The sequence below is a fragment of the Entelurus aequoreus genome, linkage group LG07 (assembly GCF_033978785.1).
Source record: "Entelurus aequoreus isolate RoL-2023_Sb linkage group LG07, RoL_Eaeq_v1.1, whole genome shotgun sequence".
NCBI lineage: Eukaryota > Metazoa > Chordata > Actinopteri > Syngnathiformes > Syngnathidae > Entelurus > Entelurus aequoreus.
Genome location: NC_084737.1, coordinates 81097411 through 81124970, shown reverse-complemented (window position 1 = coordinate 81124970; position 27560 = coordinate 81097411). Strand labels below are relative to the sequence as shown.

Sequence of the window (27560 nt, the reverse complement as noted above, 5' to 3'; positions counted from 1 at the left end):
TCTCACCTCACTAATGCCTTGCATGGTCTATATTACATGTAGTCTCCTTTCTCACCTCACCAATGCCTTGCATGGTCTATATTACATGTAGTCTCCTTTCTCACCTCACTAATGCCTTGCATGGTCTATATTACATGTAGTCTCCTTTCTCACCTCACTAATGCCTTGCATGGTCTATATTACATGTAGTCTCCTTTCTCACCTCACTAATGCCTTGCATGGTCTATATTACATGTAGTCTCCTTTCTCACCTCACTAATGCCTTGCATCCTCTATATTACATGTAGTCTCCTTTCTCACCTCACTAATGCCTTGCATGGTCTATATTACATGTAGTCTCCTTTCTCACCTCACTAATGCCTTGCATGGTCTATATTACATGTAGTCTCCTTTCTCACCTCACTAATGCCTTGCATCCTCTATATTACATGTAGTCTCCTTTCTCACCTCACTAATGCCTTGCATGGTCTATATTACATGTAGTCTCCTTTCTCACCTCACTAATGCCTTGCATGGTCTATATTACATGTAGTCTCCTTTCTCACCTCACTAATGCCTTGCATCCTCTATATTACATGTAGTCTCCTTTCTCACCTCACTAATGCCTTGCATCCTCTATATTACATGTAGTCTCCTTTCTCACCTCACTAATGCCTTGCATGGTCTATATTACATGTAGTCTCCTTTCTCACCTCACTAATGCCTTGCATGGTCTATATTACATGTAGTCTCCTTTCTCACCTCACTAATGCCTTGCATCCTCTATATTACATGTAGTCTCCTTTCTCACCTCACTAATGCCTTGCATGGTCTATATTACATGTAGTCTCCTTTCTCACCTCACTAATGCCTTGCATGGTCTATATTACATGTAGTCTCCTTTCTCACCTCACCAATGCCTTGCATGGTCTATATTACATGTAGTCTCCTTTCTCACCTCACTAATGCCTTGCATCCTCTATATTACATGTAGTCTCCTTTCTCACCTCACTAATGCCTTGCATGGTCTATATTACATGTAGTCTCCTTTCTCCTTTCTCACCTCACCAATGCCTTGCATGGTCTATATTACATGTAGTCTCCTTTCTCACCTCACTAATGCCTTGCATGGTCTATATTACATGTAGTCTCCTTTCTCACCTCACTAATGCCTTGCATGGTCTATATTACATGTAGTCTCCTTTCTCACCTCACTAATGCCTTGCATGGTCTATATTACATGTAGTCTCCTTTCTCACCTCACTAATGCCTTGCATGGTCTATATTACATGTAGTCTCCTTTCTCACCTCACTAATGCCTTGCATGGTCTATATTACATGTAGTCTCCTTTCTCACCTCACTAATGCCTTGCATCCTCTATATTACATGTAGTCTCCTTTCTCACCTCACTAATGCCTTGCATCCTCTATATTACATGTAGTCTCCTTTCTCACCTCACTAATGCCTTGCATGGTCTATATTACATGTAGTCTCCTTTCTCACCTCACTAATGCCTTGCATGGTCTATATTACATGTAGTCTCCTTTCTCACCTCACCAATGCCTTGCATGGTCTATATTACATGTAGTCTCCTTTCTCCTTTCTCACCTCACCAATGCCTTGCATGGTCTATATTACATGTAGTCTCCTTTCTCACCTCACTAATGCCTTGCATGGTCTATATTACATGTAGTCTCCTTTCTCACCTCACTAATGCCTTGCATGGTCTATATTACATGTAGTCTCCTTTCTCACCTCACTAATGCCTTGCATGGTCTATATTACATGTAGTCTCCTTTCTCACCTCACTACTCCTTGCATGGTCTATATTAGATATATAACAACGGGCGGGTGGCGGGCGCTTGTGGTTTTGATCAAATGTTAGTTCGGGTGGATGGTGGGTGGATGACGACTTTTGTGATGCAGTCGCGGATTAAATAATTGCCTATCCGCGCATGTCTAGTTTGTACAGCCACGGTGCTCATAGTGTGGCACAGGGGCCATTTGTGGCCCTGACTCCTTTGTCATCGGCACATTAAAAGAACACCGACCAAAATTGGGAAAACAGTTAGGATGCACAATGAGAAAACAAGTACATGTTGACATTAGGAATAATAAAACCACAAAGCTTTGTCTTTAAAAAACTAACAGAAAATGTTTATAGTATTTATAGGTCATTTCCAACATCAGTATTCAAGGACAACTTTCAAACAAACGTGCATATCAGTGGTGGGGCTTCAACTATGGAATTCTCTTTACAATGACATAAAAGATTGTACAAATATATTCCAATTGAAAAAAATATATAGGGACAGCCATAAGTGTTTACATTTTGCTTTATATTTATTATTTTTTGCCTGGTTTTGTATTTGTTTTGTATCATCCCGTGAGGTGTATATTATATATATATATATATATATATATATATAATATATAATATATGTATATATTACTTCTTTTGTTGGGTTTGTATTTCATGAAGTTTTACACTTGTGTTTTTTTGTTTGTTTTCGTTATATTTGGATGTAATTGTTGGTTATCATTAAGTAAGACTACATATTATGTTGAAGGGGGCAGGAAAATATAAGATTTTTCTTCATCCTGCTCCTTCTCAGGCATTGGTGTGTAACTGAATAATTGTGGTATAATTGTCTATCAAAGATGCACATCAATGAAGGAGATAAATAAAAATGAAATGAAAAATAAATAGAAATGAAATATACACATACATATATAGACATAGTTGACGCAGAGGTAGGTGTGGTCGTCCACTCTCTCTTCCACGGTGTGGCATGCAGGCCACCCCTGATTTCAATCAGAAATACTTTATTAATCCCCGAGGGGAAATACAAATTAGGGTCACTCTACTTAACCGTGCTGGTGCAGCATGTTAGCACCAGAGCTTTGTATGCACTCACCACAGCCACATGGTCCGTGGTCCTGCAAGAGAGAGTCCGAGTTTTCCACATGCCCCGTTTCCCAGGTCTGCTCAGTACTTTCCTAGCCTAGCCTAGCGTTCTTATTTGTGTATTTTGTTTTTCTTTGTAGTTCACTCATGGCATGCGAGTTTTTGCCGCCATCGCCTTTTGTTTGCTGCCTTATTGTTTGTCCTCCACAGTAGAGAGGAAGACCCTTTCGCCAAAACGCTAACCGTCTCTGCATTTTTGGGATCCACAACACCCGCACTTAACAGTAGATCTTGTATTGGTTTTTGGCTGAGACCGAGGATCTCGGGCTGGAAAAGGTTGGTGACCCTGGTCTAAAGTGTCAATGATTAGAATGCTTGGCATTGATTTGCAGAGGACAGAGAATAAGGTACACCTGAGCCTAATGTGTTATTTCTCAGCAAACGAGTAGCGCTGAGTTGACATTGACTTCAACTCTCAAACGTTGCAAATATGAACGTGTAGGCCTCTGGATCACAAGTAAGTGGAGGTGAAATGAAGAAACACTCCTTTGTTGATACAATGGCATGATGCAACTGCCTGCAGGCGTAGTGGGTTATGCACCAAAGCTGATGAGCACGACCACATAGCTGCTGAGAGCTGGGAGGATCAAGATGAGGACCATTTCCATACCTCTGCTGGTAGGTCTGATCCTAAAATGTCTCCAATTTGAATGAATAACATCAATTACAGTGGATTTGTCCCGAAGGAGTTTTGTTGCTACGCCACACTATTGTCGACTGTCTAATAATACCATACTGGTACAGACATTATTTTGAAAATGTGGACTTGGTGTTGTTCAGTGTAGTACTTTATTTATATTGTATTACTGTATGTGCGTTTAGAACTTTGAATGTTTATGTCATATTATACGCGACCACAACAATGCTGTTATTGTTTAAAACTGCTAAGAAAATCCTAATTGGAATGAAAGATTAACCTTAATCACAGATCAACCTTACAAAACGATACAAAAGAGCTAGAACACTTTTGAATGTTTTATGACTAAAAGGGCTTTAGTCTGGAGTTTAACAGATTACAATTTGATCAAGAAAACTCCATTTAGAGCATTTTTAATTACAAAGCTGTTTTGATTTACATTATATTTTGCAAGGTAGGAATTAAATATGAAATTCAAATAATAATGTGATTCACAGTCAAACCATGGCCATTATAAAACAGGCATGAACTGTACAGGTAACATTATTACCTGGTATGCAAACATAAAAAGAAGAAAACTGCTGTTAAAATGAAATAAAAACAACATAAAACCTATGGAGGGAAGTTTACTGCTCAGAAGGCAATGAGAAGACATTTTGCTTTTTAAGACTAACTGTCGTAAACGAGTACAGTCGTGTACAGTAGAACTCTTGACACTTAGTTTTCAAAAGACAGGCTTGGTAAAACAAAGAAGTAAACTACTGCTTTCAAGGTGAGTCTCCTCACATTAAAACTAAAGTTGTATACATTTCATTTGTTCCTACAGTATTGCTGAAAAGTATGATAGGTGCTCCTCAAATGTGTTTCCTATAAGTTGTATTGAGTAATTGGTGATAACATTTTCAAACCTTCCTTTTGGTGTGCAGTTCTATCAGGATTCAGATTTCACCATTCTGATCTTCCAGCATAGTTCTGTAGTCATAGTCATAGTTAACATGTTATCATCAGGTCTCGTCTCATTAGAGCAGTGGAGTTGGGTGTCGTTTACATATCGGACAATACCGCTGCAAATCGCTATTTTGGAAATAACGTCGGTGCTTAAACGGTGCCAAGAACGGATGGAAATAGGATATCAAATTCTTAATTAATATACATTAAATTACAAGCAAACAATGCTTTTACCAAAATGGAATACAATTCAAAACAAATAATCCCAATATAGAATGCAGGGAATATTCCAAAATAAGTACTTGAAGTGCAAACATTGTGCCGTTGAAGTGCAATCGGAGCAGAGATTGATCTTTGATGGAAAATCCTGGCGATGTTAGCCAACTGTTAACTACACTGTTTGCTGGTTAATGGTACGTGCAAGAGTCATTTACCAATTGGGCTAAATGACGTCATTAACTAAACCGTACTTGTGAAATATCACCTTCAAGCTCTTGTTCCAGGTGGCTGAATATTGTCACACTTGCATACCTATATTACAGCTGTATCTCATATTGTTACTGTCACATATGCATGTACAGTAGATGGCAGTATTGCCCTGTTTAAGAGTGTCACAACATTGCTGTTTACGGCAGAAGAACTGCTTTACGGTAGACTAAAAACGTGACTGTTGTTACCGCGCTGGGAGGACGTTAATGAAAACAGCCTACAATAAACCCACCTAAGCATACTTGACAATTTCAGACCTCCAATTTCGGGAGGGGGGCGTGGTTAAGAGGGGAGGAGTATATTTACAGCTAGAATTCACCAAGTCAAGTATTTCATATTTATATACACTACCGTTCAAAAGTTTGGGGTGACATGTAAATGTCCTTATTTTTGAAGGAAAAGCACTGTACTTTTTAATGAAGATAACTTTAAACTAGTCTTAACTTGAAAGAAATACACTCTATACATTGCTAATGTGCTAAATGACTATTCTAGCTGCAAATGTCTGGTTGTTGGTGCAATATCTACATAGGTGTATAGATGCCCATTTCCAGCAACTATCACTCCAGTGTTCTAATGGTACAATGTGTTTGCTCATTGGCTCAGAAGGCTAATTGATGATTAGAAAACCCTTGTGCAATCATGTTCACACATCTGAAAACACTTTAGCTCCTTACAGAAGCTACAAAACTGACCTTCCTTTGAGCAGATTGAGTTTCTGGAGCATCACATTTGTGGGGTCAATTAAACGCTCAAAATGGCCAGAAAAAGAGAACTTTCATCTGAAACTCGACAGTTTATTCTTGTTCTTAGAAATGAAGGCTATTCCACAAAATTGTTTAGGTGACCCCAAACTTTTGAACGGTAGTGTATATAAAAGAAATACTTGACTTTCAGTGAATTCTAGCTATAAATATATATATATTTAATAATATATATATATATATATATATATATATATATATATATATATATATATATATATATATATATATATATATATATATATATATATATATATATATATATATATATATAAAGAAATACAAACCCCGTTTCCATATGAGTTGGGAAATGGTGTTCGATGTAAATATAAACGGAATACAATGATTTGCAAATCCTTTTCAAGCTATATTCAGTTGAATATGCTACAAAGACAACATATTTCATGTTCAAACTCATAAACTTTATTTTTGTTTTGCAAATATTAATTAACTTAGAATTTCATGGCTGCAACACGTGCCAAAGTAGTTGGGAAAGGGCATGTTCACCACTGTGTTACATGGCCTTTCCTTTTAACAACACTCAATAAAGGTTTGGGAAGTGAGGAGACACATTTTTGAAGTGGAATTCTTTCCCATTCTTGCTTGATGTACAGCTTAAGTTGTTCAACAGTCCGGGGGTCTCCCTTCTGCTATTTTAGGCTTCATAATGCACCACACATTTTCAATGGGAGACAGGTCTGGACTACAGGCAGGCCAGTCTAGTACCCGCACTCTTTTACTATGAAGCCACATTGATGTAACACGTGGCTTGACATTGTCTTGCTGAAATAAGCAGGGGCGTCCATGGTAACGTTGCTTGGATGGCAACATATGTTGCTCCAAAAGCTGTATGTACCTTTCAGCATTAATGGTGCCTTCACAGATGTGTAAGTTACCCATGTCTTGACCACTAATACACCCCCATACCATCACACATGCTGCCTTCTACACTTTCACCCTAGAACATGTCTTGACCACTAATACACCCCCATACCATCACACATGCTGCCTTTTACACTTTCACCCTAGAACATGTCTTGACCACTAATACACCCCCATACCATCACACATGCTGCCTTCTACACTTTCACCCTAGAACATGTCTTGACCACTAATACACCCCCATACCATCACACATGCTGCCTTCTACACTTTCACCCTAGAACATGTCTTGACCACTAATACACCCCCATACCATCACACATGCTGCCTTTTACACTTTCACCCTAGAACATGTCTTGACCACTAATACACCCCCATACCATCACACATGCTGCCTTTTACACTTTCACCCTAGAACATGTCTTGACCACTAATACACCCCCATACCATCACACATGCTGCCTTCTACACTTTCACCCTAGAACATGTCTTCACCACTAATACACCCCCATACCATCACACATGCTGCCTTTTACACTTTCACCCTAGAACATGTCTTGACCACTAATACACCCCCATACCATCACACATGCTGCCTTCTACACTTTCACCCTAGAACATGTCTTGACCACTAATACACCCCCATACCATCACACATGCTGCCTTTTACACTTTCACCCTAGAACATGTCTTGACCACTAATACACCCCCATACCATCACACATGCTGCCTTTTACACTTTCACCCTAGAACATGTCTTGACCACTAATACACCCCCATACCATCACACATGCTGCCTTCTACACTTTCACCCTAGAACATGTCTTCACCACTAATACACCCCCATACCATCACACATGCTGCCTTCTACACTTTCACCCTAGAACATGTCTTGACCACTCATACACCCCCATACCATCACACATGCTGCCTTCTACACTTTCACCCTAGAACAATCCGGATGGTTCTTTTCCTCTTTGGTCTGGAAGACACAACGGCCACATCGATACCGATACCATTAATTTCTTATTGCAATTTTTGTCAGTCAAAAATATTATTACTATTGTTATTATTTAAGACAAATCACAAGACAAATACAGACCATTTATACCACATTTATTGTGGTCAATATATGATAAAAGTAAAATTAAAATAAATAACATAAATATGAAAAATAAATTAATTATAAACAAAAATATACACATTTTCACTTTTCTTATTTCTCAAAAAAAAATATTTGTAGAAAAATCTTAAACAAACAATTATTCATAACAATGTTATGTTTCAAACCTCTTTGTGGAAGTAAACTTATAACACTTCTCTGAAGCAAAGTCAACAATTTCTTTAACACAATAAACTAGGATTTCCTTGTCCTATAAACCTGCACACGAAAGAAAATGAACTTGGAAAAATGATCAACAAAAATGTCTGACACCATCACACCTTTAGTGAAGTCTCAAATCGCTGTTCAGGAAAAGTAACATGTTCACCTTTTCTGCTTTGATGCGATTACGCCTCTGGCTGATTATTTCTCCGGCCTTAGAGAAGAGTCTCTCTGCTGGAACAGACGTTGCAATAGTTCCAAGGTATTTGTTCGCAACTTTGTTCAGCATTGGGAATGTGGTTTCATTTTTTTTCCACCAAACCAAAGGGTCCTCACTCCTTGGGATCACCTTTTCCTCCATGTATCTTCTCATTTCAACATACACATCTATGTTTGCTGTGCGATTGCTCTGAAAAGCCAGAACACGACTGTCAAACTCCTGCCATATTCCCTTGGATGATGAGCACTCAGAAGGTGACTCTTGTGTCACAGTTGATGCAGTCGCGGCGGCCTCATGTCTCGTTGACTGTGTTTCCGTAAAGGCCAGGGCTCGCATTTCTGTGATGATCCGTGATTTAATCATCTCCACATTTGCAGAATCACTGAACACAATGTTTTTGAAGCGAATGTCCAAAAAGGTGCTGGCTGGAAGAGTGTGGTTGTGTTCAATGTTTTGGAACCTTCGCTTGCATTGTGCAGCAAGTTGTGAAGCCAGACTGTTACCCTGGTCAGCAGATGTGGTTACTTTCTGGAGAAGAAGACAGACCAGAGGTATGACTTTGGAAATCGTGACATACTCCTCTGCTGAAACCTCCTTGGTGGCCTCTTCAAAAGGCCTGAGGACATCACTGGCCTGCCTGATGTGGGACCATTCTTCATCACATAGGCACATGTTGTTTCTCCCGAGAAGACAAAGTGTTGTTGTGATGGCTTGTTGTTGCTCATACAGTCTGTCAATCATGTACAACACAGAGTTCCATCTAGTATCCACTGCTTGGACTAGTTTATGCTGTGGTAAATTCAACTGATTTTGTACTTCTTTTAGCTTGTCAGTTGCTCTGGTGCTGTGACGGAAGAACCAAACAATGGCACTGCATTTCTCCAAGCTGGACTCAAGACTTGTGTCAGCCTTAATGGAGTCCTTCACAATGAGGTTGAGTGTGTGAGAAAACCAAGGAATATGTTTCCAACGAGTTTTACGCACAGCAGAGACCATATTGGCTCCATTGTCTGTAACAACCGCATGAACCTTACTGGTGATGCCCATTCATCAGTTGTTTTTTTGAGGAGTTCAGATATATTGTCTGCTGTGTGCTGCACAGCTACATGGATTGTTGCAGGATTGCATCTGCCAGTCTTTGTCAATAAAATGTCCTGACAGAGTCAAATAACCTTCAGTGGTTCTTGCAGTCCACATGTCGGTTGTTAAAACCACACTGCTTGCTGATTGCATGGAGTCCTTTACTGTTTTTTGTGCATGCTTGTACAGTTTGGGAATTTCACCTGTCATCATGGACTTCCGACTAGGGATCTGGTATCGAGGATCTACCACCTTCATAAAATGCCGGAAACCTTGGTCCTCTACTATTGAAATGGGTTGCAAGTCCTTCACAATCATTTTGGCAAGGCTTGTTGTGATCTCACGTGCTCTTTGAGATTCATCTGAAAAGTATAACATTTTCATGTCACAATAGGGAAGATAAAATGTATTTGTTATAAAAGATATTAAGGATTTAATCAGATATTAGGGCTTTCCAATTAACTGCCAAATCCGAATTGCAAGAAGCTGCAGTTATTTTTTAAAGTTTGTGATATAATTAGCAATTAATGAAATATGAAATAGGCCAATGTTTTCTAAATGTAAGAAATCATGTTACAGATTAAAACCAAAATCACATTCAATCATATATTTCAAGATTTTCTTGGAAAAAAATAAAACTGTAATGCAAAGATGAAGAATCTCCAAATTTGATCTCTTTCTTATCTTGTTTTAAATACTCAAGCAATTTTCAACTAACAGTAAATTCCCCTGTGTGGAAATTATTTGAATTTAGGATAATCTTTTAAACAAAAATATTCAGTAAACATTACTAAAAAAAACAATGCCTGTTTTAAGTCAACAATTGGACAAAACTGGATATAATTTCCCCTTCACCTGAAGTGTCTGTTATTAGTAGATTGTGATCGGAATATTTATAGACTTCATCACTACACTGTCAAAGGTCGGACGCTAACTGTCTGTAGGCTACCTGGATACACGTGGCTTTTTTGCAGACTTTCGTGCAGGGTCTTCTGCCAGGCTGCGGGTGGCGCTGCAGGTGCTTTCACAGCAGCGTGAGCCTGTCTTTTTTCCAGCTCACTGTGGCTCTCGGGATGTGTGGTCTTCAAATGTTTAAATAGATTGCTGGTGTTGCTGCTGTGTGGCACATGTTTGTCACACAGTTCGCACCGTGCCGTGGCTTTATCTACTGGTGAAAAATAACACCACACCACGCTTCGCTTCTTGTCTGCCATTATCGCATCTCTGGCTTTTCCATTCCTCCTCCGCTGTCGGCTGGCTGTGTGTGTTGCACGTTGACGACGCTCATTGGCTGTCTCCTGTCACGTGACTGGGCCAGCTCTATACTCTGCCAGGTACAGGTGTGTCCCAGCACATAGGAAGTTAAGTAAGTCATCAAAAACATCTGAAAGTGATGCTTGCACCCCCCACATGCCGTTTTTTGGTTTATATCCATACTTTTTTCAAAAAAGTGATGCCAAATGAGTAGCGTGTGAGTATCGATATATCGATACCACAGGATCGATACGCACATCCCTAGTAGCGACCAACTGTAGTTACTGACAGTGGGTTTCTGAAGTGTTCCTGAGCCCATGTGGTGATATCCTTTACAAACCTGGTTTTGGCTTGTTGATGCAGTACAGCCTGAGGGATGGAAGGTCACGGGCTTAGCTGCTTACGTGCAGTGATTTCTCCACATTCTTTGAACCCTTTGATGATATTACGGAGCGTAGATGGTGAAAATCCTAAATTCCTTGCAATAGCTGCTTGAGAAAGGTTTTTCTTAAACTGTTCAACAATTTGCTCAGGCATTTGTTGACAAAGTGGTGACCCTCGCCCCATCCTTGTTTGTGAATGACTGAGCATTTCATGGAATCTACTTTTATACCCAATCATGGCACCCACCTGTTCCCAATTAGCCGGTTCACCTGTGGGATGTTCCAAATAAGTGTTTGATGAGCATTCCTCAACTTTATCAGTATTTATTGCCACCTTTCCCAACTTCTTTGTCACGTGTTGCTGCCATCAAATTATAAAGTTAATGATTATTTGCAAAAAAATAATGTTTATGAGTTTGAACATGAAATATGTTGTCTTTGTAGCATATTCAACTGAATATGGCTTGAAAAGGATTTGCAAATCATTGTATTCCGTTTATATTTACATCTAACACCATTTCCCAACTCATATGGAAACGGGGTTTGTATTTGAATTTCAGTGTTCATTTATTTACACATATACACACACATAACACTCATCTACTCATTGTTGAGTTAAGGGTTGAATTGTCCATCCTTGTTCTATTGTCTGTCACTATTTTTCTACCATGCTGAACACCCTCTCTGATGATTCTGAACACCCTCTCTGGTGATGCTGAACACCCTCTCTGATGATGCTGAACACCCTCTCTGATGATGCTGAACACCCTCTCTGATGATTCTGAACACCCTCTCTGGTGATGCTGAACACCCTCTCTGATGATGCTGAACACCCTCTCTGATGATGCTGAACACCCTCTCTGGTGATGCTGAACACCCTCTCTGGTGATGCTGAACACCCTCTCTGGTGATGCTGAACACCCTCTCTGATGATGCTGAACACCCTCTCTGGTGATGCTGAACACCCTCTCTGGTGATGCTGAACACCCTCTCTGGTGATGCTGAACACCCTCTCTGATGATGCTGAACACCCTCTCTGATGATGCTGAACACCCTCTCTGGTGATGCTGAACACCCTCTCTGGTGATGCTGAACACCCTCTCTGATGATGCTGAACACCCTCTCTGGTGATGCTGAACACCCTCTCTGGTGATGCTGAACACCCTCTCTGGTGATGCTGAACACCCTCTCTGATGATGCTGAACACCCTCTCTGGTGATGCTGAACACCCTCTCTGGTGATGCATTGCTGTGTGGCACACAAAAGTGCTTTCATCAAATGCACTAGAGTCTGGAATCTTCCATCTCTCCCTAGCATGGCCCAAAACCGGTCAATCTTTGCTTCCTGAGGAAGATCTTCACTGCCAAGCACTTGGTAGTCCACTACTTCTTCCCGGAGGCTATCCAGGTCCAATCGCAGCTGCGGCTTGGAACTTACAAGCGTATTTCTTTATCTTACTCGTCGTCGGCGTTGCCACGGCTGTATCTTCCTCCTTCTTCTGCTTCGTCTCCTTGTTGTGTGCGCAGTTGTGCACTGCACTCTCTAAAAGCCGTAGATGTTATCGTCACATATGCATGTACAGTAGATGGCAGTATTGTCCTGTTTAAGAGTGTCACAACATTGCTGTTTACGGCAGACAAACTGCTTTACGGTAGACGAAAACGTGACGTGTGTTGTTGTGTGTTGTTACCGCGCTGGGAGGACGTTAATGAAAGTGCCTAACAATAAACCCACATAAGAAACCAAGAACTCGCCCTTGATCATTCTACAGTTATAACGTGATTGGGCCGCCACGCTGTTTATATTGTGGGAAAGCGGACTCAGGTCCGCATGGAGCTGGAGGGGGCGTGGTCTCCAGCTCCGCCTGAATTTTGGGAGATTTTCAGGAGAAAATTTGTCCCGGGAGGTTTTCGGGAGAGGCGCTGAATTTCAGGAGTCTCCCGGAAAATCTAGGAGGTTTGGCAAGTATGCACATAAGAAACCAAGAACTTGCCCTTGATCATTCTACAGTTACCACTAAGTCAATAGTGCAGTGACCCAGAACTTATGTATTTTGTTTGCGTTCTGTAAAGTCTGTAAATGTATACAGGTAAGTCCTGAGGGTTAGGGTCGGAAAAGGGTGAGAGTGTGTGTTTGTGTTGGCTGGACAATAAGAAAGGGGTGTGGTTACAACTGACATGAACCGTTTTATTACAATGAGAATCTGTTGATTAATGTCATTCAATTTCCGGGTAACTCACAATAATTATGATCAATTCAGCAGTGGTGCTAGTATGGTACTACATGGATGTATGCATCCTATAGTATTGTTATTTTTAGTAACACTAAACCCTAAAAACTAAACCCTAACCCTTTGCAGGTGACCGATGTTTGAGCCTAGACTCAGCTAAGTGCTTTCTAAGTGATCTTGTTCTGTTGTTTCTGTAGGCTTTAGTCATGTCGACACTGGCCTCTCCTCCAGGGCACAACAGCCAGCGTGCCAAGCGGGTAACTGTCACTTTCACAATGACGTGCAAGAACATGTGCTGTCTGGCTTCATGGTCATTGTGTGGTCAACAGGAGCTTTTAGCACGTTCCAAAAGAAGGTGGGTTTTGTCTACCATTGAAGTAGTGGAAGAAGACCCAGGACCGTACCCTAAACAAATTGCTCAGGTTAAAACAACATTTTGTAGCCAAAATCCACTGTCGGCAAAGTCAAGCCAACAACTCAACCGTGCTTTTTCTTTGCAGATGTTCAATGACAGGATTTATCAACACAATGATCATAAATATGTGATAAGTGGAATGGGTGTGACTGAGGAGCCACTTGGTGTGTTCTCTATTGATGAACAAAGTGGGGAATTCTTCGCCCATAAACCCATTGACAGAGAGAAGCACGCCTTCTTTCATGTGAGTTCAAAGTGCATCATACATTTATCATATTTCTAATCTTCATTCAGAAAACTAGAACATTTGCCTACCCACAGATCAAGTTCGACATCTTGGACATAAACACAGGCAGCACAATAGACCGAGAATTAGCATTCGATGTAGAAATACAGGACATTAATGACAACGCACCGACATTTCTCCATCCACGAATGAGCGTTGATGTGAGCGAGAACACACCAGAGGGTGAGTTTCTGAACAAAACATGTGACACCCTAACCACAGAGCAATGTGAGGGCCACATACATTTGCCAGATACAGTGTATATATACCCTTTTATGGATTTATTTACACTGGAAGCAAGAAAATAAAAAAGTGACAAATTGTTAATATTCCTAACAAATCTGGTAAGTTCAAGCTAAATCTTGAGTCATCTATTCAACTAGCAATTGAACATAAGGAGCTTTTTGTGAAAAATATATGAAACAGGGTCAATGATTTATTATTATTGTTTCCAAATTGGTACCAAATGAATATTACAATATTTATTTTCCTTACATCCTATTTTTTACTTGTTTACTCTTACTACCTTGGGTGTCAACTCCTGCCAAGGCCTCTTGCCAGTTAGGGTCGAGGTCACAGACCCTGATGGAGTGAACACCCCGAACTCCACCATTAGCCTGAGTGTCATATCACAGTCCCCACAACTCCCCAAAATGGATTTACACCAGATTGATGACCGGCTGGCTCAGCTTACTTTTAAAGGATGTCTTGACTACGACGTAAGTCTTGCTAACTTCCTACCTAAGGCCGCATGATAAAACTTGTTCACGTGACATCCCAAGTATAATACTGGTCTATATGTTTCAGAAAGTAAAGACGTATGAAATAATACTTCAGGCGAAAGATCATGGAAAACCATCCCTGTCATCAACCGCTGTCATCACTCTCAATATCATTGACAGCAACAGTCATCCGCCGACGTTCAAAGCAAAGAAGGCAAGCTCGTTTTGTATCATACTGCAACAAGTACTATTGAAGTTCCTAATGATGTTGATACTCCATCTATGCAGTATCTTGGTGACATTCAGGAAATGGTCACACGTGAAAATGTTTTAAGGCTTTCAGTAGAAGACAAAGACACTCCTAAAACCCCTGGCTGGCGGGCCAAATACTTCTTTGTCAAAGGAAATGAGGAAAACAACTACAAAATTGAAACTGACCCTGAGACTAATGAGGGTATTTTGAGTGTCATCAAGGTAAATGTGTCAACAATTCATCAAACACGACTGGAGCTGCACCAAAGCTGACTTGGCATGTGTGCCCTCTAGGGGAAAGATTTCGAGAGAACAACCATGACAACGCTGCAAATCAGGGTAGAGAATGAGGAAGCATTGTATGTCTGTGGGGATGCAGCAACCACCAGCAAAGGCTTCTGGGATACCGTTAACATTACAATGAAAGTGACAGACGTTAATGACCCTCCTGACTTTGAACAATATACCGTCAAAGTCTATGAGAAAGAAGAGCAGGAACCAGGAAGATTGCTGTACACTCCAAAGGTTCTTGATGTGGACTCGGACATATCAAACATTAGGTGGGTGTTTACATGATTCGATGATGACCACTTCAAGAAACAAACTCCTCATGCTGGCTGATCAATGGCTACCTGAAAACAATGGCAAATGCAGATCTAGAGAGACAACTTCTAAAAGGAAGTGGATGCTTTACTAGACTGGCCTGCCTGTAGTCCAGACATTGAAAATGTGTGGCGGCTAAAATATGAGAAGGGAGACTGTTGAACAACTTAAGCTGTACATCAAGCAAGAATGGGAAAGAATTCCACTTCAAAAATGTGTCTCCTCACTTCCCAAACTTTTACTGAGTGTTGTTAAAAGGAAAGGCCATGTAACACACTGGTAAAAATGTCCATGTGCCAACTTTTTTGCAATGTGTTGCTGCCATCAAATTCTAAGTTAATAATTATTTGCAAAAAAAAAAAAAAGTTTCTCAGTTCAAACATTAAATGTCTTGTCTTTGTAGTTTATTCAATTGATTTTAAGTTGAAAAGGATTTGCAAATCCTTGTGTTCTGTTTTTATTTACGAATTACACAACGTGACAACTTCACTGGTTTTGGGCTTTGTAAATATTATTCACTATGAGCATAACTTTAAATACATCTTTGTGGATCTTTTAACCATAACAATACAAATAAATGGACCAACTTGATCTTTATGTGTCAAATGTGTATCAAGATGAATTGGTTAAAGGTGTCAGAAAGATTAATTGGGATTTTTCTTTAAACCGGTGAATTGGTGTTTATTTCAAAACTACACAGATGATATGGAACAGACATTCACATTGTTAGAATCAATAACAATGGCAATACAATATGTCATTGAGGGAATTGAAAACATGATGTTTTCTAGGTTTACAAAGATAGAAGATGCAGCTGATTGGGTGACAATTGACAAGAAAACAGGACAAGTCACAACCACTAAGAAAATGGACCGGGAGTCACCCTTTGTCCATGACAACATTTATAAAATACTGTTGGCTGCAATAGATGATGGTATGAAGCCACTACTAACGACCATATAGGACAAAACACCAAATAATACAAATATTTGTTAACAAGGTGATCCTCCAGCTACGAGCACCGGAACCGTACTGGTTCACCTCCTGGATGTAAATGACAACAAGCCAAAGCTGATCAACACTAGCGTCACAATGTGTGGAAACAAGTTCAACAAAGTCATGATTGCTGCAAAGGATCTGGATTCACACCCTTACAGCGGACCCTTTACCGTTTCACTGAAGCGTGATGATGCAACCCAGTTACAGCGATGGAAAGTGGACCCCTCCACCGGTAAATGTTGTAATTATAGCTTTTCTGTTCAAAGTTGAAATTGGTCCAAATTCTAGAGACCACTCGTGCTTCTCTTCATTCTGCGTCAGGTGAGGAAGTTGGGCTGGTTAGCCTGAAGACACTTGCTAATGGCAAATACACAGTACCCCTTCTGATTGAGGATCAACAAGGCATGTCTGGAGAGGACACTGCGGTCATAACGGTGTGTGATTGCCAAGCGGGAAACGTGTGTCACCACAAACGGCTCTCAACAAGTCTGGGAGCAGCTGCCATTGGACTGATAATAGCAGGATTGCTCCTATTTTTGGGTGAGTATCACCATCTTCACCTACACTGTGATGGAGCAAAAATATCGCTCAGAATTAAGTTCTATTGAAAAGGTCAGTCTAAATTCGCTGAGATTTAAGGGAGCAATGTCCAGTTTAACACCATACCCAACCCAATCAGACTCATGAACAGTATTCAGTCCTTGTTTTTTTGAAGGATTCATTGTATATTTATTGTATTATTAACTCCAGGTATTTTAGCTACATAGACACATTACTTTTATTGTATCATTGATTAAGGATTCAAGCACTCAACTTCTTGACATTTTAGCTATCCAACTGGTTGAATCTATGTTTATTATTTCATGATATTGGTGCCGTGTTGCCTACATTTCCTGTTAACGAGTTTCACGAGGGTGACCGGGGTAGTGTTGTTGTTGTTTCTTCCATTCAGTGGGATGCATGTTTATGTGATTTTAGTCTTACTCGATCTAACAGCAGCATTTGATACGGTGGACCATAATATTTTAATTAGCCACCTACAGCATCAAGTGGGCATTTGTGGTACTGCATTGAGTTGGCTGACGTCATATTTGATCTTCTCTGTAAATGTTGCTGGTTCAGAATCCTTTGTTGCTCTCTTGACATGTGGGGTCCCACAGGGCTCAGTTTTAGGGCCACTGCTCTTTTCTATTTATTTACTTCCCCTGGACTCAATCCTAAGAAAGTATGATATTTATTTCCATTGTTATGCTGATGACACACACATTTATTTTGCGTTAAAGAGAAATCATGCCTCTTCAATGCAGCCACTACTTGCTTGTCTTGATGATATCATTGATTGATTGATTGAAACTATTATTAGTAGGTTGCACAGTGAAGTACATATTCCGTACAATTGACCACTAAATGGTAACACCCCAATAAGTTTTTCAACTTGTTTAAGTCGGGGTCCACTTAAATTGATTCATGATACAGATATATACTATTTTCATAATACAGTCATCACACAAGATAATCATCAGAGTATATACATTGAATTATTTACATTATTTACAATCCGGGGTGTGGGATATGGAGGGGGGGGGGGGGTTAGGATTGGGTTGATGTCAACACTTCAGTCATCAACAATTGCATCATCAGAGAAAATTAGTTTAGGGTTGAAGTTGCCTGGAGGTGTTGTTTTAGTGTGGTTTTGAAGGAGGATAGAGATGCCCTTTCTTTTACACCTGTTGGGAGTGCATTCCACATTGATGTGGCATAGAAAGAGAATGAGTTAAGTTAGATCAGAATCTGGGTTTAACGTGGTTAGTGGAGCTCCCTCTGGTGTTGTGGTTATGGCGGTCATTTACGTTAAGGAAGTAGTTTGACATGTACTTCGGTATCAGGGAGGTGTATCGGATTTTATAGACTAGGCTCAGTGCAAGTTGTTTTACTCTGTCCTCCACCCTGAGCCAGCCCACTTTGGAGAAGTGGGTAGGAGTGAGGTGGGATCTGGGGTGGATGTCTAGAAGTAACCTGACTAGCTTGTTCTGAGATGTTTGAAGTCTAGATTTGAGGGTTTTGGAGGTGCTAGGGTACCAGGAGGTGCATGCGTAATGGAAAAAGGGTTGAAAGAGAGTTCCCGCCAGAATCTTCATGGTGCTTTTGTTGACCAGAGAGGAGATTCTATAGAGAAATGTCGTCCGTTGGTTGACCTTTTTGATTACCTTGGTTGCCATTTTATCACAGGAAAGATTAGCCTCTAGAATGGAACCTAGGTAGGTGACCTCATCCTTCCTGGTGATAACAATGTCACCCACTTCAATAGTGAAGTCACTGACTTTCTTAAGGTGGAATTGGGACCCAAACAGGATGGATTCTGTTTTACCCAAGTGTATGGATAGCTTGTTGTCAGCGAGCCAGGTGCAAGTTCTACACAGCTCAGCACTGAGGATTTTCTCCAGCTGTGACTTGTCCTTGTCTGATACCAGCAGGGCCGAGTCATCCGCAAACAAGAACAATTCACAGTCGCATGCTGATGACATGTCGTTTATGTATATTAGGAACAGTAAAGTCCCTAATATACTGCCTTGGGGGACTCCACAGCTTACTGAGAGAGGGGGGGGGGGGGGGGGGACACACGGTGCCGTTCACCTCTACCACCTGTTTCCTCCCCTCCAAGTAAGATTGCATCCAGCTCGATGAGGTTTTATCAAATCCGATTGCTCTGAACTTATCTAACAGTATAATGTGGTTAACGGTGTCAAAGGCCTTGTGAAGGTCCAGCATGACCATGCCGCAGTATTTGCCCGCGTCCACCTCATGTTTGATGTGGTCGCTCACATAGAGAAGGCATGTTTCAGTGGAGTGGTTAGTTCTGAAGCCGGATTGGAATTTGTATATGAGTACACAAGTTTATTAGTGGCAAGGTAACTATCGACCTGTTCATAAACTATTTTCTCCATTACTTTCGAAATGGAACTGAGAATAGAAACAGGTCGGTAGTTGCCAGGTTCTAATTTGCTTCCTTTTTTAAAGAGGGGAGTTACTCTTGGTATTTTGAAATCTTTTGGTACTTGGCCTTGAGTAATTGATAGGTTTATTATGTGCATGATGATTGGGGCAATGGTGGTGGCAGAGTCCCTGAGGAATCTGGAGGGGATATTGTCAAGGCCGGTGGCCTTGTTTGGGTGGAGCGCGCTCAATTTTTTAAACACCTTGTCAGCTGAGACCATTTCTAATTTGAAATCGTTGTTGGATACTCCTAGCTTTCTGTAGAAGGCTTTAATGTGTTCTACACCAAAGCGACCAGAGTGGTGGGACAGCTTGTTGACAAGAGTTGTAACTATGCTGGTGAAAAAGGTGTTAAGTCTGCTAACTACCTTCATTTTGTCTGTAATGAGGGAGTCACCCTCCTTGATGCTGATGTTGGTGAGTCTGGTTTTAAGTTTCTGGCTGCAACCAGGAAGCTGGTTGTTGAGGATTTTCCAGAGCTCACGTGGCTTATTTGTGTTTTCCTCTATTTTGTCGGTAATGTATTTTTTTTTAAGGATTTAGTCAGGTTGGTTGTCTTATTTCTTAATTTATTGCATTGCTTTTTGAGTGTTGTAAGGAGTGATATAAGGTTATTATTGGGTTGTTTGTCTACTTCGGTTTTGCACTTTTGGTATTCTGAGTATTTTCTGTCTCTGTCTTTTATCGCAGCTAATAGGTCTGGATTCATCCATGGTTCAGAGCGGGCTTTGATCCTGACTGTTCTCAAGGCCTGGATGGCCCTAAACTTCTTACATTTCAATGAAAAGAAGACAGAAGTAATAGTGTTTGGACCCAGTGGTACCTGTGAGCTCCCCCTGTTGACTTTGGCCCCTTGGCTTTGCACGTTAGACCATGGTCACCAACCTGGGCTTTGGTATTGACCGTGATTTTAACTTGGAGCGTCAGATTGGCACAGTGGTGAAAGCCAGCTTTTTTTTTTTATTTACGTCAGCTGGCCAAGGTTAAAAACCTTCTTTTTAGGCAACAGTTAGAGACAGTAATCCATGCCTTTATCACATCTCTGCTGGATTACTGTAACGCTTTATATTTTGGAATTAGTCAATCCTCCCTCTCACGTCTGCAGCTGGTCCAAAATGCAGCTGCCCGACTTTTAACTAATACAAGAAAAAGAGAGCACATTACTCCTGTTTTAGCCTCCCTCCACTGTGTCTTTTAGAGTCCATTTTAAAATGATCTTACTTGTTTTTAAATCCTTACGTGGTCTTGCCCCACCGTACCTCTCTGAGCTGCTCCACCTCTATGCCCCCACCCGTTCCCTCAGGTCAGCTGATCAGCTGCTCCTGGAGGTACCCAAATCAAAGTCCAAGGGGACAGGGACTTCTCTGTTGCGGGTCCCAAACTCTGGAACCATCTCCCTCTCCATGTGAGCCAGGCCCCTTCTTTGGCTATTTTTAAGACCCTTCTTAAAACCCATTTTTATGCACTGGCTTTCAACCTAGCATGAAACTTTAAACTGTTTTTAACTTTTTAACTGCTTTTTATCTAACAAATTGTTCTTAGGATAATTTGTATTTGCTTTTTCAATTTGCATTTTACCTCTGTTTTAAATGTTATGTTTTAGTCTGTCCTTTGCCTGTATTTCTTTGTGGTGTACAGTCCTTTGTTCTTCAACTGTGGTTGTTTTTAAAGGGCTTTATAAATAAAGATGGTATAGAATATTATATTTGGATGGTGTTTGTGTCTGCTTCAATTTCCCTTGATTGCAGAAAGTTCACCGCTTGCTAATCTGCTGAAGACATCCGTTTCTTCTGGTTCTCGTCCAATATTCATACCTTTCGCGGGGGATCTTTGTTTTAATTTGGTGCCCTGTCACAATGATGTCATTCAATCATCCTGATCCATTTCATTTATGATATTCCTCGGGATTATGTTTCACTGCGAAAACTTTCTTTGGAGAATCTTCATCTCTTGACTCATTTCTTGAATTTTCTTTCTCGCGTTATTATTCTGAGTTTGCAGACTTTCTATATTTTCCTGCAGACTTCTCAGACCTTCCTTTTGTTCTAATATTGCTCATTCCAAGTCTGCTTTGTTATCTAAGAAGGGTGTAACGGTACACACAAATCTCGGTTCGGTACGTACGTCACTTTAGAGGTCACTGTTCAGTTCATTTTCGGTACAGTAAGAAAACAACAAAATATACATTTCCTGATTATTTATTTTCCAAATTTGTAAAAAATGACTTTATCCTTTTAACATTGGGAACACTATAATAATTCTACCCAAAAATAGAAATAGCTCTGTGTGTGATGGATGTGAGCCACCACTAGGCTGATCAGTGCAACAGCAAGCAGTCATGAACACTCAGGATAACAATAACATACATATACACACACAGGCAGTCATGAACGCTCAGGATAACAATAACATACATATACACACACAGGCAGTCATGAACGCTCAGGATAACAATAACATACATATACACACACAGGCAGTCATGAACGCTCAGGATAACAATAACATACATATACACACACAGGCAGTCATGAACGCTCAGGATAACAATAACATACATATACACACACATACACACACACACATAACAATAACAATAACATACATATACACACACATACACACACACATAACAATAACATACATATACACACACAGGCAGTCATGAACGCTCAGGATAACAATAACATACATATACACACACATACACACACACACATAACAATAACATACATATACACACACATACACACACACATAACAATAACATACATATACACACACAGGCAGTCATGAACGCTCAGGATAACAATAACATACATATACACACACATAACAATAACATACATATACACACACAGGGTCCATTGCCAGGGTTAATGTGGTCAACATTTATCAAATAAAAACTCAAACTAAATAAGATAAGGCTCAGAATTGGTTTCTTGACATATAAAGTGCAACATTAAACTGCTTCAAGTTGTTGCTCGGATGGAATAAAATGACTCAGATTTTAACAAAACTTTTCTTCTACTTATAAAAAGTGCAACATTAAACAGTTTTAAATCAACTCAGCCTCAGATTAACTTTTATTCCCCCCCCCCAGCCTATAACCCTGGTGACTTTCACTCAATCTTCATGTTTTTTGCCAGACAAATCAGTTTACCCACATTGTGTGCAGAAAGAGCAGACCTGCTTGCAGTTACAATGTCTCCGGCTGTGGAAAATACCTTTTCGCTGGGCACGGAGCTATCAGGTATGGCGAGGTAGTGCCTGGCTAACTTGACTAACATGTTTGACGTGTTGCCAGAAGCATACCCTACCGCTGTTGAACAATGTCGGCAAACCACTTTCGTTTTGTTCGCCTCTCGTCCTCCATTGTTGTATCGCACCGCAAAGCCCAAGTGTTCCCAAACGGGAGATTTTAACGAGGCAGGAGGGTCTTCCAGCTCTGGCTTTTGCATGTTGTCCTAGCTCGGTCGTTGCTATCATGCCATGTGTTGTGCATTATTTACACAACGTGCGGTACGCTACTTATGTCCGTACTTGCGGTGCGCTACTTAATATGTCAGCGTGGAAACTCGTTCAGTGCACCTTCATTCCGAACAGAACACCCAGTACCAAAACAGTTTAATACAAATACACGTACCGTTACACACTTATTATCTAATCTTGCTTTTTCTATTTCTTCTCTAAGTTCAGCTACTTTTTGAAACGTTAAGTTTTGCTTTCTATCGTTTCTTGTATCCAGAGACTCATTTAATCCAGATGACACTGAAAGTTCCAGGATTTGATGGTTCTTTTAAGCTTTTGACATTGCAGCTTATCGCTAACAGCAGTTACCTCTTTAGCAACTTGCAGTACTTGTAACTTGTTCATTTCAACAATTTCATACCTTGCGCCGTCCAGCGATCAACTGGAGGTGTCATCCCGTAAACAGAGATCACTCTGTGTGATCGAAACACTTTAACACAGCTCCAAACTATTGCCGTGCAATCTCATTGAAGCTTCTCGTTACTAGGTATCTGCTTTGAATTGCGGTCATACTTGCCAACCTTGAGACCTCCGAATTCTGGAGATGGGGGGTTGGGGGAGCGGGTTTGGTGGTAGCGGGGGTGTATATAGTAGCGTCCCGGAAGAGTTAGTGTTGCAAGGGGTTCTGGATATTTGTTCTGTTGTGTTTATGTTGTGTTACGGTGCGGATGTTCTCCCGAATTGTGTTTGTCATTCTTGTTTGGTGTGGGTTCACAGTGTGGCGCATATTTGTAACCGTGTTAAAGTTGTTTATACGGTCACCCTCAGTGTGACCTGTATGGCTGTTAAACAAGTATGCCTTGCATTCACTTACAAGTATATGTGTGTAGAAGACGCATATATTATGTAACTGGGCCGACACGCTGTTAGTATGGAGGAAAAGCGGACGTGAAGACAGTTGTAGAGTACGCTAAAGGCAGTGCCTATAAGGCACGCCCCCCATATTGATTTCCAGGTGAAAATCGGGAAAAAATCGGGAGAATGGTAGCCCCAGGAGATTTTCAGGAGGGGCACTGAAATTCGTGAGTCTCCCGGGAAAATCGTGAGGGTTGGCAAGTATGATTGCGGTGCATGGGGGCCGTTGGCTGGAGGCTAACAGCTCTTCCAATTGGCCTTACTTCAGCAAATGTGTGCTTCTTACCGGACCAAACATTGTCCGAAGATGCTAGCTAACTCTTCTGGGGCTGTAATCGCAATCAGTGGTCAAAAGAGCTTCAAAATGATCAAAAACTCTGGTAGCAACATTGAGCCCAGTAAGTTGAGGACTTGAATAACACCATAGAAATAAATTCCATCTTGATGTTCGTCAAGAAGATGACATATGAAAAAATCACCTAAATTGTGAAAAATTGTGAATAAATGTAAATCGGGGCAACTTCACACATAAATAGTGTGAAGCTGCTGTTTATTGATCTGACAAAAGCATTCCATACAATAATAATATTCTAATTGACCAATTATAGAACGGTATGGCATTACAATAGAAACAATACCTGAAGCGAGCCAAACGTTTGTCGACAGAGCTAAATCTATCTTGTGGCGTACCCCAGGAATCAATTCTGGGACTGACAGAGTGTATCCTACAATCTCAGAAGAGAAAGTCAAAGATTAATACAAATAGATGGAGTAGTTATTGACAGAGTGAAATAAACTACATGTGTGAATATTTTTTTTAAAAAAAGATAGAATGAACTTGACATCTCATATAAAACATAAGGTAGCAAGAAATACTTCAATAATCACTCAAGCTAAATATATTGAGGATGACAACTCAGTTCATATTCTCTTCTACTCGCTAGTATTTCCATAATTGTCTACAAATATGGGGAAATAATTACAAAAAGTACTCTTCTTTCACCAACTGTTACAAACAAATATCAGTTATAATAATATAAAACCCAAAAACAGTGAAATTGTCACCTGTCAAAAAAGAGAATACAACAAATCCTTTTCAACTTATATTAAATTGAATAGACTGCAGATATTTAACGTTCAAACTGGAAAACTTTATTTTTTGCAAATATTAGCTCATTTGGAATTTGATGCCTGCAACATGTTTCAAAAAAGCTGGCACAAGTGGCAAAAATACTGAGAATGTTGAGAAATGCTCATCAAAGACTTATTTGGAACATCCCACAGGTGAACAGGCAAATTGGGAACAGGTGGGTGCCATGATTGGCTATAAAAGCAGCTTCCATGAAATGCTCAGTCATTCACAAACAAGGACGGGGCGAGGGTCACAAATTTAAGTGGACCCCGACTTAAACAAGTTGAAAAACTTATTCGGGTGTTACCATTTAGTGGTCAATTGTACGGAATATGTACTTCACTGTGCAACCTACTAATAAAAGTCTCAATCAATCAATCAAAGGTCAAGGGTCACAGGTCAAGGGTCACCACTTTGTCAACAAATGCCTGAGCAAATTGTTGAACAACAACATTTCTCAACAAGGAATTTAGGGATTTCAACATCTACGCTCCGTAATATCATCAAAAGGTTCAGAGAATGTGGAGAAATGACTGCACGTAAGCAGCAAGGCTGAAAACCAACATTGAATGCCCGTGACCTTTGATCCCTCAGGCGGTACTGCGTCAAAAAGTGACATCAGTGTGTAAAGGATATCACCACATGGGCTCAGGAACACTTCAGAAACCCACTGTCAGTAACTACAGTTGGTCACTACATCTGTAAGTGCAAGTTAAAACTCTACTATGCAAAGCCAAAGCCATTTATCAACAACACCCAGAAACGCCGCCAGCTTCACTGGGCCCGAGCTCATCTAAGATGGATTGACGTAAAAGTGTTCTGTGGTCTGACGAGTCCACATTTCAAATTGATTTTGGAAACTGTGGACGTTGTGTGCTCCGGAACAAAGAGGAAAAGAACCATCCGGACTGTTATTGGCGCAAAGTTCAAAAGCCATCCTCTGTGATGGTATGGGGGTGTATTAGTGCCCAAGACATGGGTAACTTACACATCTGTGAAGGCACCATTAATGCTGAAAGGTACATACAGCTTTTGGAGCAACATATGTTGCCATCCAAGCAACGTTACCATGGACGCCCCTGCTTATTTCAGCAAGACAATGCCAAGCCACGTGTTACATCAACGTGGCTTCACAGTAAAAGAGAGCGGGTACTAGACTGGCCTGCCTGTAGTCCAGACCTGTCTCCCATTGAAAATGTGTGGTGCAATATGAAGCCTAAAATAGCACAACAGAGACCACGGACTATTGAACAACTTAAGCTGTACATCAAGCAAGAATGGGAAATAATTCCCCTTCAAAAATGTGTCTCCTCACTTCCCAAACCTTTACTGAGTCTTGTTAAAAGGAAAGGCCATGCAAAACAGTGCTAAAAAATGACCCTGTGTCAAATTGTGTACAATGTGTTGCTGCCATTAAATTCTAAGTTCATGATTAGTTGCAAAATAAAAACATTGGTTTCTCAGTGTGAACATGAAATATCTTGTCTTTGCAGTCTATTCAATTGAATATATGTTGAAAATCATTTGCAAATCATTGAATTCTGTTTTAATTTACCATTTACACAACGTGACAACTTCACTGCTTTTGGGTTTTGTACATCATTTAGAATATAGAAAACATACAAACACTTAATTGAACCAAAAATATTGAAATTCAACAATTTGGTGCATTTGCAAACAGCTAAAATGATGTACAAAGCAAACTATAACCTGCCAGACAAGAATGTACAACAATTACTCTCAACAAAAGAGACAAAGTATAACCTTAGAGAAAAATGTAATTTGAACATTTGTACACACGTACAACACTTAAGACCTTTAGTATATATCAGTATGTGGAAATAAATTATGAAATGGATTGATAATGTACTAATACGATCCACTTTAAGAAACCGTTCAAACTTAAGTGTTTACAAAGTACAAGGAAGGGGAAAAATGCTAAACATCCTGAACCTTATAACCTTGTAACTAAACATATTTGAAAACACAAATTCCTGTATTAGTATTATTTTTCTTTACATTACTATTTTCGTTTCGTTTTTTCCCTTTTTTGTTCTTGCACATGTCCGAAATAAATCCTTGCAATACAATACAATACAATGCAACAGTGTTACTATGACAACAGCACAGCCTACAGTCTCGTCTGTAGGCCATTGGACGCTCGTATCGTGTTGGGAATCTTGGGTGTTATTCACAGGTCCTTTGTTCACCTTATGCATACAAACTGTTTGTTTTATGTGTTTGCAGTACTGTTATTCCTCCTGACGTGTAAGTGTCGAAACAAGTTCAAGCATGTGTCCGAGGTCCAACCAGATGAGGGCCACCAGACCTTAATCAAGTACAACCAAGAAGGAGGCGGTTCTGAATGCAAGGTGTGTTGGGTTTACACAAATGACGAGGAATGACAATAGGAAATAAACCAGCTATTGTATTGTACTGTCTGCAAGTTCAGTTATTTTCCAATGTGCCTGTGCTAGACTGAGCCATCCTTGCTGCTGACACGTGCAAAGGATGTCGCAATGACTTTTACAAATGGACAACACCCGGGCACTCTTCAGGTATTACTTGTTATAGACCAAGACCTTTTGGCAACTGAATGTTTCTGTTTAATT

General features: G+C 40.3%; 1 protein-coding gene across 2 annotated transcripts in view; it reads left to right on the top strand.

Moving 5' to 3' along the window:
* Window positions 1–3508: 3508 nt before the first annotated feature.
* Window positions 3509–27560, top strand: part of LOC133653212 (cadherin-like protein 26) — a 34569-nt gene continuing 10517 nt past the window's right edge. For both annotated transcript variants that reach the window (XM_062052276.1, XM_062052275.1), the window contains exons 1-14: window positions 3509–3566; window positions 13357–13416; window positions 13489–13581; window positions 13660–13818; window positions 13896–14043; window positions 14410–14579; window positions 14668–14796; window positions 14871–15056; window positions 15129–15394; window positions 16229–16371; window positions 16438–16668; window positions 16758–16976; window positions 27196–27320; window positions 27426–27506. In XM_062052276.1, coding sequence (XP_061908260.1) covers window positions 3540–3566; window positions 13357–13416; window positions 13489–13581; window positions 13660–13818; window positions 13896–14043; window positions 14410–14579; window positions 14668–14796; window positions 14871–15056; window positions 15129–15394; window positions 16229–16371; window positions 16438–16668; window positions 16758–16976; window positions 27196–27320; window positions 27426–27506 — 2037 coding nt within the window. In that variant the 5' untranslated portion in view covers window positions 3509–3539. The remainder of the gene's footprint in view (window positions 3567–13356; window positions 13417–13488; window positions 13582–13659; window positions 13819–13895; window positions 14044–14409; window positions 14580–14667; window positions 14797–14870; window positions 15057–15128; window positions 15395–16228; window positions 16372–16437; window positions 16669–16757; window positions 16977–27195; window positions 27321–27425; window positions 27507–27560) is intronic.